Here is a 12594-nt window from a genome sequence, read left to right as displayed (position 1 = left end):
TATTTTTTACCATTTTTTTATATGTTACTATGTTTATAATTTATCACTTTTTTATGTTTTTACTATTTGTTACTATTTTCCTAATGTATTATTGTTATTTTTTTTATACATTCTTTTTTTTTTTTAATAAAATGAACATAATCCATGAAAAAAAAAAGAATGAAGTATTAGTTCAAACCTTATTCAACCAACTGTTACAAATTTGCAATGCTTACTCTTTTGCACAGGTGGGTTGCCAAGTTATAACTTCAAATTTAGAATCAATTAGACTCAACTGTTAGCAGGTCTAATTGATCCCAGATCGGGCAATTGCTGGTTTTGGTTTTCACTGTTAAATTTTTTTACTGAACCTGGTATCATTGGAATAGTAAACACTGGTCGCTAATGACTCTTAAATTCTTTTCTGCAATTTACCCTGCTGCATCAGTCAATTCCGTGGTTTAAGTTGCAGGGAAAGTCCACTGTTAACGATTATTCTCATTCGTCTGTTACTTATTAAATATAAAGGGTTAACCCAAACAATTTTCTGGATTGGATTGCTCTGGACTGTTAGGCGCTTTAATACTACTTGATTTTGAGTTGGGGTCAGTGGTAGGTATGTGTTTGACTGTAGAAATATTGATTTAAAACATTTCCAGATTTTCTTTTTCTGCCTAACTTTTTCTATCGCACTATCTTTCAATCTGGAGTATGGATTATCCATATCTTACTTACTCGTCTTCGCTTGTAAATTCTTATTGCTTGAAATTGCATCTACCGGTCAAAACTTTTAGTTGCCTTTATTCCTTCACATGTATAACCTTGCGTGCTGGTGAGAAACCAGCTAAGACCTTCCAAAATTCAAAACCATAGAGCACCTAAGAAACCAATATATCACTTGCAATTGAAAGTTAGGTTGGATTAGTAGGTCGGGAGATTGGTTATGGAAGTGGCTTTTCATGTATTAAATATTTGTGTCCCCTATTATTTTGTTATTTCATCTGATCATCTCAAACTTGGACTTGAGACAAAGCTAACTAGCATATTCAACCAAAAAGTTTTATGAATATGAATCAAATGAAGGTGGAAACGGACAGTGTCATTGGTAAGTCTAAACAGGCAACCTCCCCACCTCCACCTCCTCCGCCACCAGTTCCAAGAATCTGGGCAAGGAGGACTACTGCAGTGAGTGTAACAAACCGAGAGATTGCCAAGTTCTGGAGGCAGAAGCGCATTGAGGAAGAGGATCACCTCCTGGCTGCCATCAAGGCTGCAGCACGCATCAGGGCCCGCAATCTGTCGGTAAGGTTATATGATACTCATCTTGCTTTATGAGATGGGTTCTCACAGAAAACTGTTATTAGCTTCACTGATTTGTGTTGATTAGCCGATTATTTAACAGTCAAAGTCGTCCATGTTGAGCATTGATCGGAAGAAATATTTTACGTAGTCACCTAATTAACAACCCGGGGATAGAACATCTTTGTCCTGTTTCATTCCTATTCTCTGCTTCTTCTGGTAATGTGGGTACCAAGGATAGGATTAAAGTTTCCTGGGAATCTACTTTTAGACAAAGTTGTCCGGAGAATTATTATTGCTTGCATCCGGAATTCACCTAATCAAAGAAAATTGCAAAGGATAAGAAGCTATTTCTAGCTGATTTTGTGTCTGACATTAGATGGCCCGGAGTTAGTCTTAATAAAGTCTTTAGCATGCTTAAACATTTGAGTCACTTCGTCCACTTGGTTAACTTGTTTAGGATCGATACTGTGTAGGAGGAAGATTACAAGTGTTTTGAAGAGTCACTGAGCGATGAACGTAATAATGCTAAGGAGAAGATTACGGCCCCAACCAATACTAGCAAAGGCGATGAAAAGAACAAAGAAATTCGTGTGGGAATAAAGGACTGGTTAGTAAAATTTCTTTTCAAGACTTTGGCTACTCTAATCACAATGAGAATAAACATATACGGGAAAACATATTGAAAGTAGATTTCCCTGATTCAATTTAGCTATGACAATGTGCAGGCTTAATATTATAGCAGTTTTCTGAAGTCAAAAGATGGAAATAACTGCATTTTATCCGTGAAATATGGCAGATAACTGATAATATAACAGGGCATGGACATGGGATTTGCTAGTGCTCGCTCATCTTCTGGTGTCGTAGCTATTAGTTTAAGACAACTGATAAAATGCTTTTATTCCTTGAAAGTCATACTAGAACATTTTAATTGAACTCTAATATCTTCTTTCAACTAACATGAGCAGGTGGACAAAGAGCAAATATGCATACTTAAACCAACCAGCTTTCGAGTCCATGGATAATCCAAAGCGACGAGCATCCACTTATACTCCAAAATTTTTCAATTATAAACCTACTCCTTTATATCCTACATCACTTGGTGTCTTTTAGGCCATTGGGATTGGGAAGTTTTTTCAACTTTCGATTGATTGAATTACCTGATATCAGGACAGATAATTGCTATGCAGTGATTTATCTGTGTCATTGGAAGCTCTGTTCATTTATTTAAGTGTGCCTGCAAATTAGTATGATTGGTATTTCTTCATTCTGTTCTGAGAAGACCCCCTTGTAAAAGCAAGCACTGTCGCAGGTATCTTATACTTCAAAGTGTTATAATTGTTGTTTCTGTTTTTCTGGTAAACCACTTCTTTTTTGCTCACTTTATCATCAATGACAATCTGTGATGGTTCGTAAACCATGGTCAAATTCAGGATTATAAAAGCAAAACGTGAAGGTGAATTTTGTTAAAGCACGAAAGACCTGCATCAAATTACTGAAATATTTGGTAGGGTGTGAAGGAAAATAACATCATTAAGTGGATGTCCTTTCCACTTAAGCCTTCCAAAGAAGGCTTTATTCTTTTTTCTCCAACTTTTCAATTTTTCCAGTGCAAAATCTCAACTAGTTGGCCTTACTTCCGAAAAAGATATATGCAAAAGATCTAGCAGCTGCCAGCGAGTAACATACTAATATGATCCCCTGTAAAGTCTATTTTTTTTGGTTAGCTGATAATATGCCGCAACTACCAAGTTCCTCCCAAGAATCTTTGCATATAGGATCAAATCATTTAAAGAAGTATAAACTCCCATGGTTTTGAACTTTTGATTATTTTCAAGTGCCTCAAAATTTTGGACAGATAGTAAAAGTTCCTGATAAATCAATAGTGCTAATAATGAAAAGGCTCAGTCTCTCACAATGATGAGTTCTTAACAAATTTTGTTAATTGCCAAAGGCATCAGCAGCCAAAAGTATAGTAGAAATATTCTGGGATCGACTTGGTATAAGGTGCGGAGGGGTTGACAACTTTGTTCTAAGTACTTTCTAATATTATTGTCATGTTTTAGCACCACTTCTACGTTATCAATAAATTACATAAATAAATAATCCTCGAAGCTATTTCTTTTTAAAATAAAAAACCTTGGCGCTAATAAGTAAAAATATAGTGGAAATATTCATAAATAAGAAAAAGTGTAAGGAGAAAAGTGAAAAAAAAAACGAGAAATATCCAAAATCGATTGAAGAACTGGTAACAACATTTTCAGAAGACTTTGGCTTCCATAAAATCCATAGAAACCTCAAGGCAGACAGACACGAACGAAGGACTTCTAAAACGAAGACAAAGAGGGCGCTTTCTTGTGACTGGGTCTCTTGTCAAACAACGAGTCGAGTAAGTTCCAGATCTCGATCTCCCGAGTTTCAGAAGCAATGGTGAAGCCGAGGTATTCGCGCCTTCCGGCTCGGAAATCGTCGTCGTCAACCATGTTTCTTACTATGCTGATCATGTTCACCTTCCTGATTTTGATTCTTTTGGCTCTCGGAATCCTTTCAATTCCTAGCAGTAACTCCGGAAATTCGCATAAGCCCAACGATTTGAGCTCGATTGTGCATAACATCGTCCAGAGGTGAGTTTGTTTTGAAGTTTTTGGTTGAGTTGGATGGCGATCTGGTAATAACTCTGCTTGTTTTGGGGGCGTTTTTGGAATTGGCAGAAGTGATCATGGTGATGATGATGAAGGGAGAGGAGAGCACTGGGTTGAAGTCATCTCCTGGGAGCCTAGAGCTTTTATCTATCATAATTTCTTGGTCAGTTTTTCATTTTTCCTCTTTTTAGCCGAAAGTGTTGCCTATTTTGTTTTAAATTCTAACTGAAACGCTATTGCAATTGAAATTATTAGTTAAATAAGCAATTTTTTTCTAATTTTTCAGTTAGAAGGATTTTGGACCTGATCAATGTTCTTATTTGATGTTTTTGGCAGTCCAAGGAGGAATGTAATTACCTAATTGATCTTGCCAAGCCTCATATGGAAAAGTCAACCGTTGTTGATAGTGAAACTGGCAAGACTAAGGATAGCAGGTTTGTAATTCTTAAGAGTTCTTATTTTACAAGTTTTCCTTTGTATTTTTGTTTACTCTTTGATTATAGGGAAAACCCTGGATGTTTACATACAGGGTACGTACAAGTTCTGGAACATTTCTGGCTAGAGGACGTGATAAGATTATTAGGAACATTGAGAAAAGGATTGCAGATTTTAGCTTCATACCAGTAGGTATGTTCTAGTATCTTGATCAATCCCAGTTCATCAGTTAATTATCTTTCATTACTTTCGCGTTCACTATGTACTTCTTTCTTCCACATTAGCATGTATTCTTCCTTAAAGTCTGCTTTAGGTCAGCTTTTTTCTAATGCTACTTGCGGTTATAAAGTTACTCACGTCAACACAATAATATGCAGAGCACGGGGAAGGACTTCAAATTCTCCACTATGAAGTGGGCCAAAAATATGAGCCCCATTATGACTACTTCATGGATGAGTTCAATACTAAGAATGGGGGCCAACGCATAGCTACAGTGCTAATGTACCTGTAAGTGACATGGCAAACTTTCACTCTGTTTTTCATTCTAGTGCATTATGTGAAGGTTCACATTTGTTCTATCTGTACTTTCTTTTTTTTACCATTTTACAGTTCAGATGTTGAAGAAGGGGGAGAGACAGTGTTTCCTGCAGCGAAGGGGAACATTAGTGCTGTTCCCTGGTGGAACGAATTATCTGAATGCGGAAAAGGGGGACTTTCTGTCAAACCAAAGATGGGTGATGCATTACTTTTCTGGAGCATGAAGCCTGATGCTAGTCTAGATCCTTCAAGTCTGCATGGTTAGTTCTAGTTACTAATTAACTAGTTGCTGAGGGGTGTGATTCGAATTTCAGTTATATCGCGCAGGAAGACTCTCATTTTTGAGCGTCATGTCCCTTGCATGTCTTGCTGCATTTCTTAATTTATCATAAGTTAATATCTACTTCCTTCTTCCCCCCCCCCCCCCCCCACCCCTACCTTCTCTTCATTCCTTTACTAGGTTCATCTATTAATTTACTATTTGTAATTATCCAGGTGGCTGCCCTGTGATTAGAGGAAATAAGTGGTCATCTACAAAATGGATGCGTGTCAATGAGTACAAGGTTTAAACAGCCTTTATAAAAGGTAACTTTTTCTATCCAGTATTGATAGTTATCAGAATCATTGATATAGCTATATTGTTGCTGTCAACCATTTGACATGTAAGTTCCTCTTCTTCTGTATCTAGAACCCTTAAAATAATAATGATTATTAAAATATACCATATATTAAGTAGGCCTTAGCATAAACTAAAGGTTGAGGGAAATGGTTAATCAAGATATTTTTGATGGCCTCATCGCTATTTGCAACAGATTCCTGACAGCTGCGTATTCTCCACTTTTAATGATTTTAATTCTTTCTTCTTTTTAAGATAAAGGGTACAGAAAAACCTCAAATCCCTCAACATTTTCTCCGTTGTTCTTGAAATAGCTTTCTTTAGAGTATTCAAACTAGCCTTTCCTGCAAATGATCTCATACATTATCTTACATTTTACATTTTCTTAGTTGACAGGATTGACTCGGATTCCATATTATTACTTGTACTATGGAAATTTAAAATGAGAGCTCTACAACTACAGCTATTGTGCCTCATGCATGCTGCACAGCTTGGCCCCTTCTATCATTTTTCATGTAGTGCTTTCTTCTGCTGACTTGGACTCATGCCCCAACTTGTTTATTTCCTTGTTTTTTCCTTTTATCTTTTCAAATTTTTTTTTCATTTTTACCTCAGTAAAAAGCCTTTATATCATGTTACTGCCACTAGTAGAATAAAGGTCAGAATTTTGGCCGGCATGCCAAAGTGTAATGCCCACCAAAGATGAGCTGATGATAAATGAGAAACACGAGATTATTTAGGCATATTACAGTCCTTAAAATTTTTCTTTGGCCGTTAAAATTTTTTTTTCCTAGCCAAGAATAAAAAATTAACTTAATTCTAATATTTTGGTAGTTTTAATTAACTCTAAAATTAAAAATGTTATTTACAACTAATAAAATAAAAAATTTCAGATTGGACCAAACCCAACATAGGCATAAAATCTAAATTCGAGTTCAACCTAAGCTGACCGGACTTAAAGGCCTTCGATAATAGCTGACGATATCATCGTACGCTAAACTCACGTGGACTCCCCCAACTGAACCGAGTGACGTAGATTACCGGTGAGTCTGTTTGCGGGAAATCATCAATTGGGATGACAACGCGTTCCGATGAACTGATGAAGAAGACAAGACAATATAGCCATGAATTATTCATTCGTAATCTACACAGAATCTATAAACTGGCTTTGTTTGATTTTAGAGAAAACGCGAGACAGGAAACAAAAGTGAAAACAGAGCTTCGATATCTACCCTGTTTTCTACTTAATAAAATAAGTTGACCAATTTGAATAATCCGTCAACAACCTCCATATTAGCTTAAAAACATAGATTCATTTCACTTATTTTATTTTCCTGTCATTTCTCAGCAAATGAAACGAAAGAAACGAAATTTAAAATGTAAAAGAGAAAAAGAAAAAAAACTGACCGATCCGTGGATCATTGAGAGCAGGTAAACTGTAGTATTTGCCGAATTCAACACCATCTGGCTTCTCCGGAGTCTTCAAAATGCTGGTGAAAGGATTTTCGGTAGCTAAAATCAAGTTGAAAAAAAAAAAAAAAAAGCAAAAACAGATCCAAAATCAGTTGAAATAATTGAAAAAATGTGATCGAACAAATTCTTGAAAAACAAGTTTGAAGTCATAATTTTTGTAGCCAATTGTCTAGTTGTCATTGCAAGATTCGAAACTAAAGTTCCGTGTTTTTAGGGGTATCATTGCCTTTGCATTTAACGCAAAAGGATGAAATGACTGCTCGCTGCTAGAAAACTCATTAAGATTCAGTAACAAGAATAGGTTATGAAATATTCTTTTGATTGGTTTTCTATTTGCGAGGACTTTCTGGTATTGGATGTAACCCAATAAATTCTCCACTAAAAAAGAGATTATTTTTACTCAGATGGTGAATGGTAGAGAGTAGTCAAGTATTCATTACAAACCCATCTAAGGGTAAAATTACAGAAGACAGCAAAAGATTGATCTTCAACACCATATGGAGCAAGTAGGCCAGCAGATTTGCTTCCTTCCTGGAAATTATTATACATACTGCTGACAAAGGGAAGAAATCTACAATGCTACTATCATCAACACTCACCAAGGAGATTCAAGGAAGCATCTGCCTCCCTTCCCAAGTCCAAACGCTTTAGTCTTTATTTATGGAAATTCCTATCTTTTTTGCTTTTTTATCCATCCTATCAAGAATTGGCAAAACTCCAGAAGGAAAAAAAAAGCTTTGACTCAAAATTTGAAGGATGTAAATAATTCAACGCTCCAAATATTTTTATACCCACATGCAAAAGAAAAAAAAAAGGTCAAAGAAAATAATAATTGTGCATAAGGAAAAAAATGGTGAAGGATGGAAAATTATGTTGACACTCTGACAATTCAGTGCAAAACGTGTTAAAGACCAAAAAGAGATTTACGCCCTAAGAGGCTGGTTTAGTTGGGAATTATCAGCAGACCAAGTAGATCGATGGGAGAAAAAATAATGACCAAGAAAAAAAAGGAAAAAACCAGAGGAAAATTTACTAATCCGGACAGAGATTTGGTTACTTGAATTGTGAACGGATCCGTGTCTGAAGAGCAAGTAGTAGTGGTTTCAAAGGTTCCAATCTGTTACGTATGATTTTCAATAAGCTTCCAAAACACAAAATAAAACAGATAAAAACCAACCAAAGGGTCAGTTCAAAGGTTGAACCACTTTGTCGGATGTCGCCAATCACTTGAGCCAAAAATAAAGATCGAGTAAAATTCTCTCTTTTATAGAAAAGAAAATGAGTGATCCATCGTGGATCCTTCCTTCCTCTATTAGTCCACCAAAAAAGAAGTTTCTTATCCGTACCTCTCTCGTCTCGTGTCTTTTGACAACGAACATTATTACCATTTAATTAATTTATTAATTTTTTTGGTATATTGTTAAGTTAAAACAGGGAGAGAGAGTGATTTTCTTTCATCTACAGGGTAGAAATTTTCATGTTTCCAAGAAAAGAGCTAGAGAGAGAAAGAGGGTCGCATCAAGAGATTGAAGTTTGAAGCTGTAACCGCGTTGATTGATTTGCTCTTTTTTCATCCCTTAAGCACCAGGTATACCCTTTCTCTTCTCTCTTGTTTTTTGCATTTTCCTTTAAATATAAAAGCTTCTTAGTAATTCTTAAACCCTGCACTTTGTAGATCACCAAAACCTTTTCATTTCAATTCTCGTTCGAACAAATACCAAAACCCAAGAAGGGAAAGAGAATGGATTATTACGCTCGTTTTTCTATGTCTCCATTTTCTTTGTTTGGGGATTTAATTGAAAAGGTTAAAGATTTTTGCAATTTCGCCGTCTCTGCCATCATTGGGAACATTTTGTCTGCGATCCTAACCTTCTTCTTTGCATTAGGTTGGTTTCTTTCTCTCTTCTCTTTTCTGCTTCATTGTTTCTTCAAAGCTTTTGGATTTCTCGTTGCTGATCAAATTTACAACTTTTTTTTCATTGGAAGCAATTTAATTCTTGATCAATTCATAGCCCTAGATGTTGGTTTGACAATAAATTGAATTTGGCATTTTTTTTTTTTGCTTTCTCTCCTGTTAATAACTCATAAGACATGTTCCATTTTTTGTTGAAATTTTACATTTTTTATATTAATATCAGTAATAATCATCATTTGTCCAGAAGTATTATACGGATAAAAGATAAATATAATTATGTTGTTGTCTTAATTTTGTTTGATTGCAATAATATGAAAATGTTTTGTTTGCAGACAAAGCAGTTTGGCTTTAATTTTGCCTTATATTTATTTCCAAAATACTCATAGAATTAATGACTTGTTGTTTGGTTTCTTAGAATTTAACTTGTAAAACACTTTAATGCCTAGGGTTATCTTTTTTATACTCAAATTTTACTGAAGAGATCGACATTTTTGCCTGCAGTGGGCACCTTCTTAGGGGCCATGACGGGGGCTTTGATAGGACAAGAGACGGAGAGTGGGTTCGTTCGAGGGGCTGCAGTTGGGGCTATATCTGGAGCGGTTTTCTCAATCGAAGTCTTTGAATCTTCTCTTGTCCTTTGGCAATCTGACGAATCTGGGATCAGATGTTTGCTTTACTTGGTAAGCTGTTTTGTTTATTTCCCCTCGTTTTACAGGTTTGGTTGCTGCTAGTTTCTAATTTAATGGAAAAAGGCATATAAAAAAACGCTTGATTGTTCTAAAATTGATGAGTTTGTGATACAATATTCACAATTTTCAACCTTCACTTTGAGTTATAGTAATCCTCGTAGGCAATCTAATTCATTTTCCTGCAAGTTGTGCAGATTGATGTTATTGCAAGCCTTCTAAGTGGGAGGCTTGTTCGTGAACGAATTGGTCCTGCCATGCTGAGTGCAGTCCAAAGTCAGGTAATATGCTTTGCGAAATGATAGTAGTTCTTTGCTAGAAAGTGATGGTTCCATTTGATGGCAATTTGCTTATAGTTTCAGTTTCTTTTACCAGATGGGAGCTGCTGAAACTGCTTTTGAGGAGGTCCAGAACATCTTTGACACTGGTGGTGCTAAAGGATTGGCTGGAGATTTGGTAGAAAAAATCCCAAAGATCATAATCACAAACAATAACAATGTAGATGCTTCTGGGGAGAAAGTTTCCTGTTCAGTTTGCCTTCAGGTCTTACCATACCATATTTTCTATTTTCCCTCCATTTGAAGTAAAATCTAGTTGCATAAGAAGCTTGTTAGATTGACGCTTGAAGTTCACTTTATGCAGGACTTTCAGCTTGGAGAAACAATTCGGAGCTTGCCGCAGTGCCATCACATGTTCCACCTGCCTTGCATAGATAAGTGGCTTCTTGGTCATGGTTCTTGTCCATTGTGCAGAAGGGATCTGTAATCTTAGTTTTGTAAATAATAGGATTAGGAGTTATTTATATTTTATTTATACTGTTCTTACTTGCGGGGCTTGTATATTTGTTCATCAAATGCTTGCCTACTCTTGTCTTTCTGAGTAGTCTATGTAGATCATGTCGCGGGATTGAACATTGTACTCGATTAGCCCTTTGTATAAAGGTTTTGATTTACAGTTTTGAAACTTCTAATTGCTTATCTTGATCCGTTGACTGTTGTTCTTTATGTAAATGAGTATTGTAAGCAGAGTGGTAGTGCATGCATATGATCAGGGTATTGTTATTTCAGTTCTCAAGAGGTTTCATCCTGGATTGAGACCTCCAGTTTTCTGATTGTATTAATTCTGGATATAGAAAAGCTTTTAATAGATTCAAGGCAAACGATATGGTTCAGAAGCCAGATCCAAATGTATTTATTATCTGCTGATTGCTGCTTCTGTTTATAGGTGACAGTCATAGGCAATATTTTTGAGTCTTGCCAGTTTAGAAAACAATCATAGCAAGGATTATAGTGTTTTGTTGTTATTACAAGTTCATCAGAGGAACACCGACAGTGTGGGAATTGATCTAATTGGGTACGACTTGATCAGATATCAATCATACAAGGCTAGATGACATAGTTATTCTGAAAATATTTTTCAGAGCTCATTGTCAGTCTCATTCATGAAACTGCTGGGGTAAGCATTGTAAAGTCTTGCAATAAATATCTGTGTGGAGGCTGAGGGAGGAGTTGGTCAGATGTTTTAAGTCTTGGGCTCTTGCTTGATAGAGATTAGAGCGGAAAGTGAAACATGTTAGAACAGTAGTATTTTGAATTACGTGCCCGGCGGAAGGTGTCTAAATTTAATCTTCTCTGACTTCCAGGACCTGGGCGGTGGGTATTATCTTGTCAAATACGCACAAACAAAACAGGACACGTTCCCAACTTGACCAAACAGCAGGTGAACTTAGAAAAAAATGTTAATGTAGGATTATGTAAATTCAAGCCAACAAAGTTTCGAAACAAGTTCCTTGGTCACGTCACTCCTCTCCAGCAGAAAAAGAACAGGGAATCCTCAGCCATCAGTTACAGCATATTTGCCTCGTGGAGCACCGTAAGATTCTATTTCCACTAAAAATCTACCCTGCAATGTCCTTGCATAACAACCGATGTCAAGAGATCACTTTTTTTTTTTACAATATTATTACAGTATTTCAGATTTTATTATTAAAATGATGTTATGTTACATTTGTTAAATATTATAATTTTTACAATTTTATATTTAAGTTAAAATTTTCTCACCGATTGATTTTGGATTGGATGTTTAATATTTATCAGAGTTTAATTCTCTTTTCCAACCATCGTAAGGGCATACTTCAGCAAGAGACTAAACTATGGAGACAACATCACATCTTGCTCAGGCAATACTGCCTGGTTCTTCCTCACTGCAATGAGTCCCCTCGCCATATCATATATAAGCCCTATATATCGACATCAAAACATGGATTTGATTGTTTTGTGGTAACGAATTCAATAACGAAAAATCAATAATGTAACACTAGTATAACTGAAGGTCTGGAAAACTTGATAAACAACTGAAAAATAGATGGCTAAAACGATATATTAAGTCTATAACCAAGTATGGCCGGAGCACTAAATTGCAGAGTGTAAATTCCAGCCACTAAACAAAAAGAACTTATTAACTTGTGGCCATCCAGCAAGCCATCCGGCGTGTAAATTTCAAAAACCCTTCTCTTCAAACACAAACCCTCTCTAGTTTCAAAATAAATGTTCCCTCTGGACTATTAACCGCTTTAGTCAAACTGTCATACTCTGCTGAGTCACTTCTAACATTGTCCCAAGTAGTTGCAAACAAATTTGCTCTCCCTTTCTCATTCATGTCTTTCTCTTTCAAGTAATTATGTTTTTCTTTTTCTCTCAACAAAAAAAAAAAAAAAATTTAGAATTTGATCACTCATTACTTGCAACAACAGAACCCAAATCAAGTTAAAAAATTGAAGAATGAAAAAACGATGCTACACAGCTTTCGGTTCGTATAAAGCCATAAACTTTTTCCCTTTCAAATAACCAAAAATCAAAGCATAGCCAAAGAAAGAAGCTTGATCATAATTACGATCGAATCTAGAGAATTTAAAAGCCCATGGAACAAAGCCTAAAGCGATTTACAAGGAATATAATTGAAATGAAAAAACACCAAGAAAGTCACCCCTATACCACAATGCAAAAATCTGAT

At 35.8% G+C, this 12594-nt stretch overlaps 3 protein-coding genes and 1 long non-coding RNA gene across 7 annotated transcripts; 3 read left to right on the top strand and 1 right to left on the bottom strand.

Annotated features, from left to right (window-relative positions):
* Window positions 1–958: 958 nt before the first annotated feature.
* Window positions 959–2659, top strand: LOC111300130 (uncharacterized). Its single transcript, XM_022895772.2, has 3 exons — window positions 959–1281; window positions 1755–1888; window positions 2247–2659. The coding sequence occupies exons 1-3, from the start codon at window positions 1042–1044 to the stop codon at window positions 2389–2391; spliced, it is 519 nt and encodes a 172-aa protein (XP_022751507.1). The 5' UTR covers window positions 959–1041; the 3' UTR covers window positions 2392–2659.
* An 841-nt stretch (window positions 2660–3500) lies between these two features.
* On the top strand, window positions 3501–6251 carry LOC111300128 (putative prolyl 4-hydroxylase 10). Of its 2 annotated transcripts, none has more exons than XM_022895770.2 (8): window positions 3501–3902; window positions 3990–4083; window positions 4257–4354; window positions 4450–4547; window positions 4733–4862; window positions 4965–5152; window positions 5388–5477; window positions 5905–6251. In XM_022895770.2, exons 1-7 carry the CDS (start codon window positions 3706–3708, stop codon window positions 5459–5461), a joined length of 879 nt encoding a protein of 292 aa, XP_022751505.1. In that variant the 5' UTR covers window positions 3501–3705; the 3' UTR covers window positions 5462–5477; window positions 5905–6251. The 2 variants fall into 2 exon arrangements, with proteins under 2 accessions (XP_022751505.1, XP_022751504.1); XM_022895769.2 differs by having other exon boundaries at window positions 3505–3902; window positions 5898–6251.
* Window positions 6252–6320: 69 nt separating this feature from the next.
* On the bottom strand, window positions 6321–8103 carry LOC111300132 (uncharacterized). 2 transcript variants are annotated; one of them, XR_002691405.2, is made up of 3 exons: window positions 7581–8103; window positions 6916–7020; window positions 6321–6604 (listed from the first exon to the last, which is right to left on the bottom strand). It is a non-coding gene; the product is annotated as an uncharacterized LOC111300132 (long non-coding RNA). The 2 variants fall into 2 exon arrangements; XR_016330109.1 differs by having other exon boundaries at window positions 6916–8103.
* A 274-nt stretch (window positions 8104–8377) lies between these two features.
* On the top strand, window positions 8378–10552 carry LOC111300129 (NEP1-interacting protein 1-like). 2 transcript variants are annotated; one of them, XM_089748048.1, is made up of 6 exons: window positions 8378–8569; window positions 8657–8867; window positions 9398–9576; window positions 9780–9863; window positions 9958–10125; window positions 10225–10552. In XM_089748048.1, the coding sequence occupies exons 2-6, from the start codon at window positions 8723–8725 to the stop codon at window positions 10345–10347; spliced, it is 699 nt and encodes a 232-aa protein (XP_089604174.1). In that variant the 5' UTR covers window positions 8378–8569; window positions 8657–8722; the 3' UTR covers window positions 10348–10552. The 2 variants fall into 2 exon arrangements, with proteins under 2 accessions (XP_089604174.1, XP_022751506.2); XM_022895771.2 differs by lacking the exon at window positions 8378–8569 and having other exon boundaries at window positions 8592–8867.
* Window positions 10553–12594: the final 2042 nt, after the last annotated feature.

This window comes from Durio zibethinus, chromosome 18 (assembly GCF_047325235.1).
Source record: "Durio zibethinus cultivar Kanyao isolate XHJ-2024 chromosome 18, ASM4732523v1, whole genome shotgun sequence".
Taxonomy (NCBI): Eukaryota; Viridiplantae; Streptophyta; class Magnoliopsida; order Malvales; family Malvaceae; genus Durio; species Durio zibethinus.
Note: the sequence above shows the minus strand (reverse complement) of the source record. Positions and strands in the feature narration are given on the sequence as shown.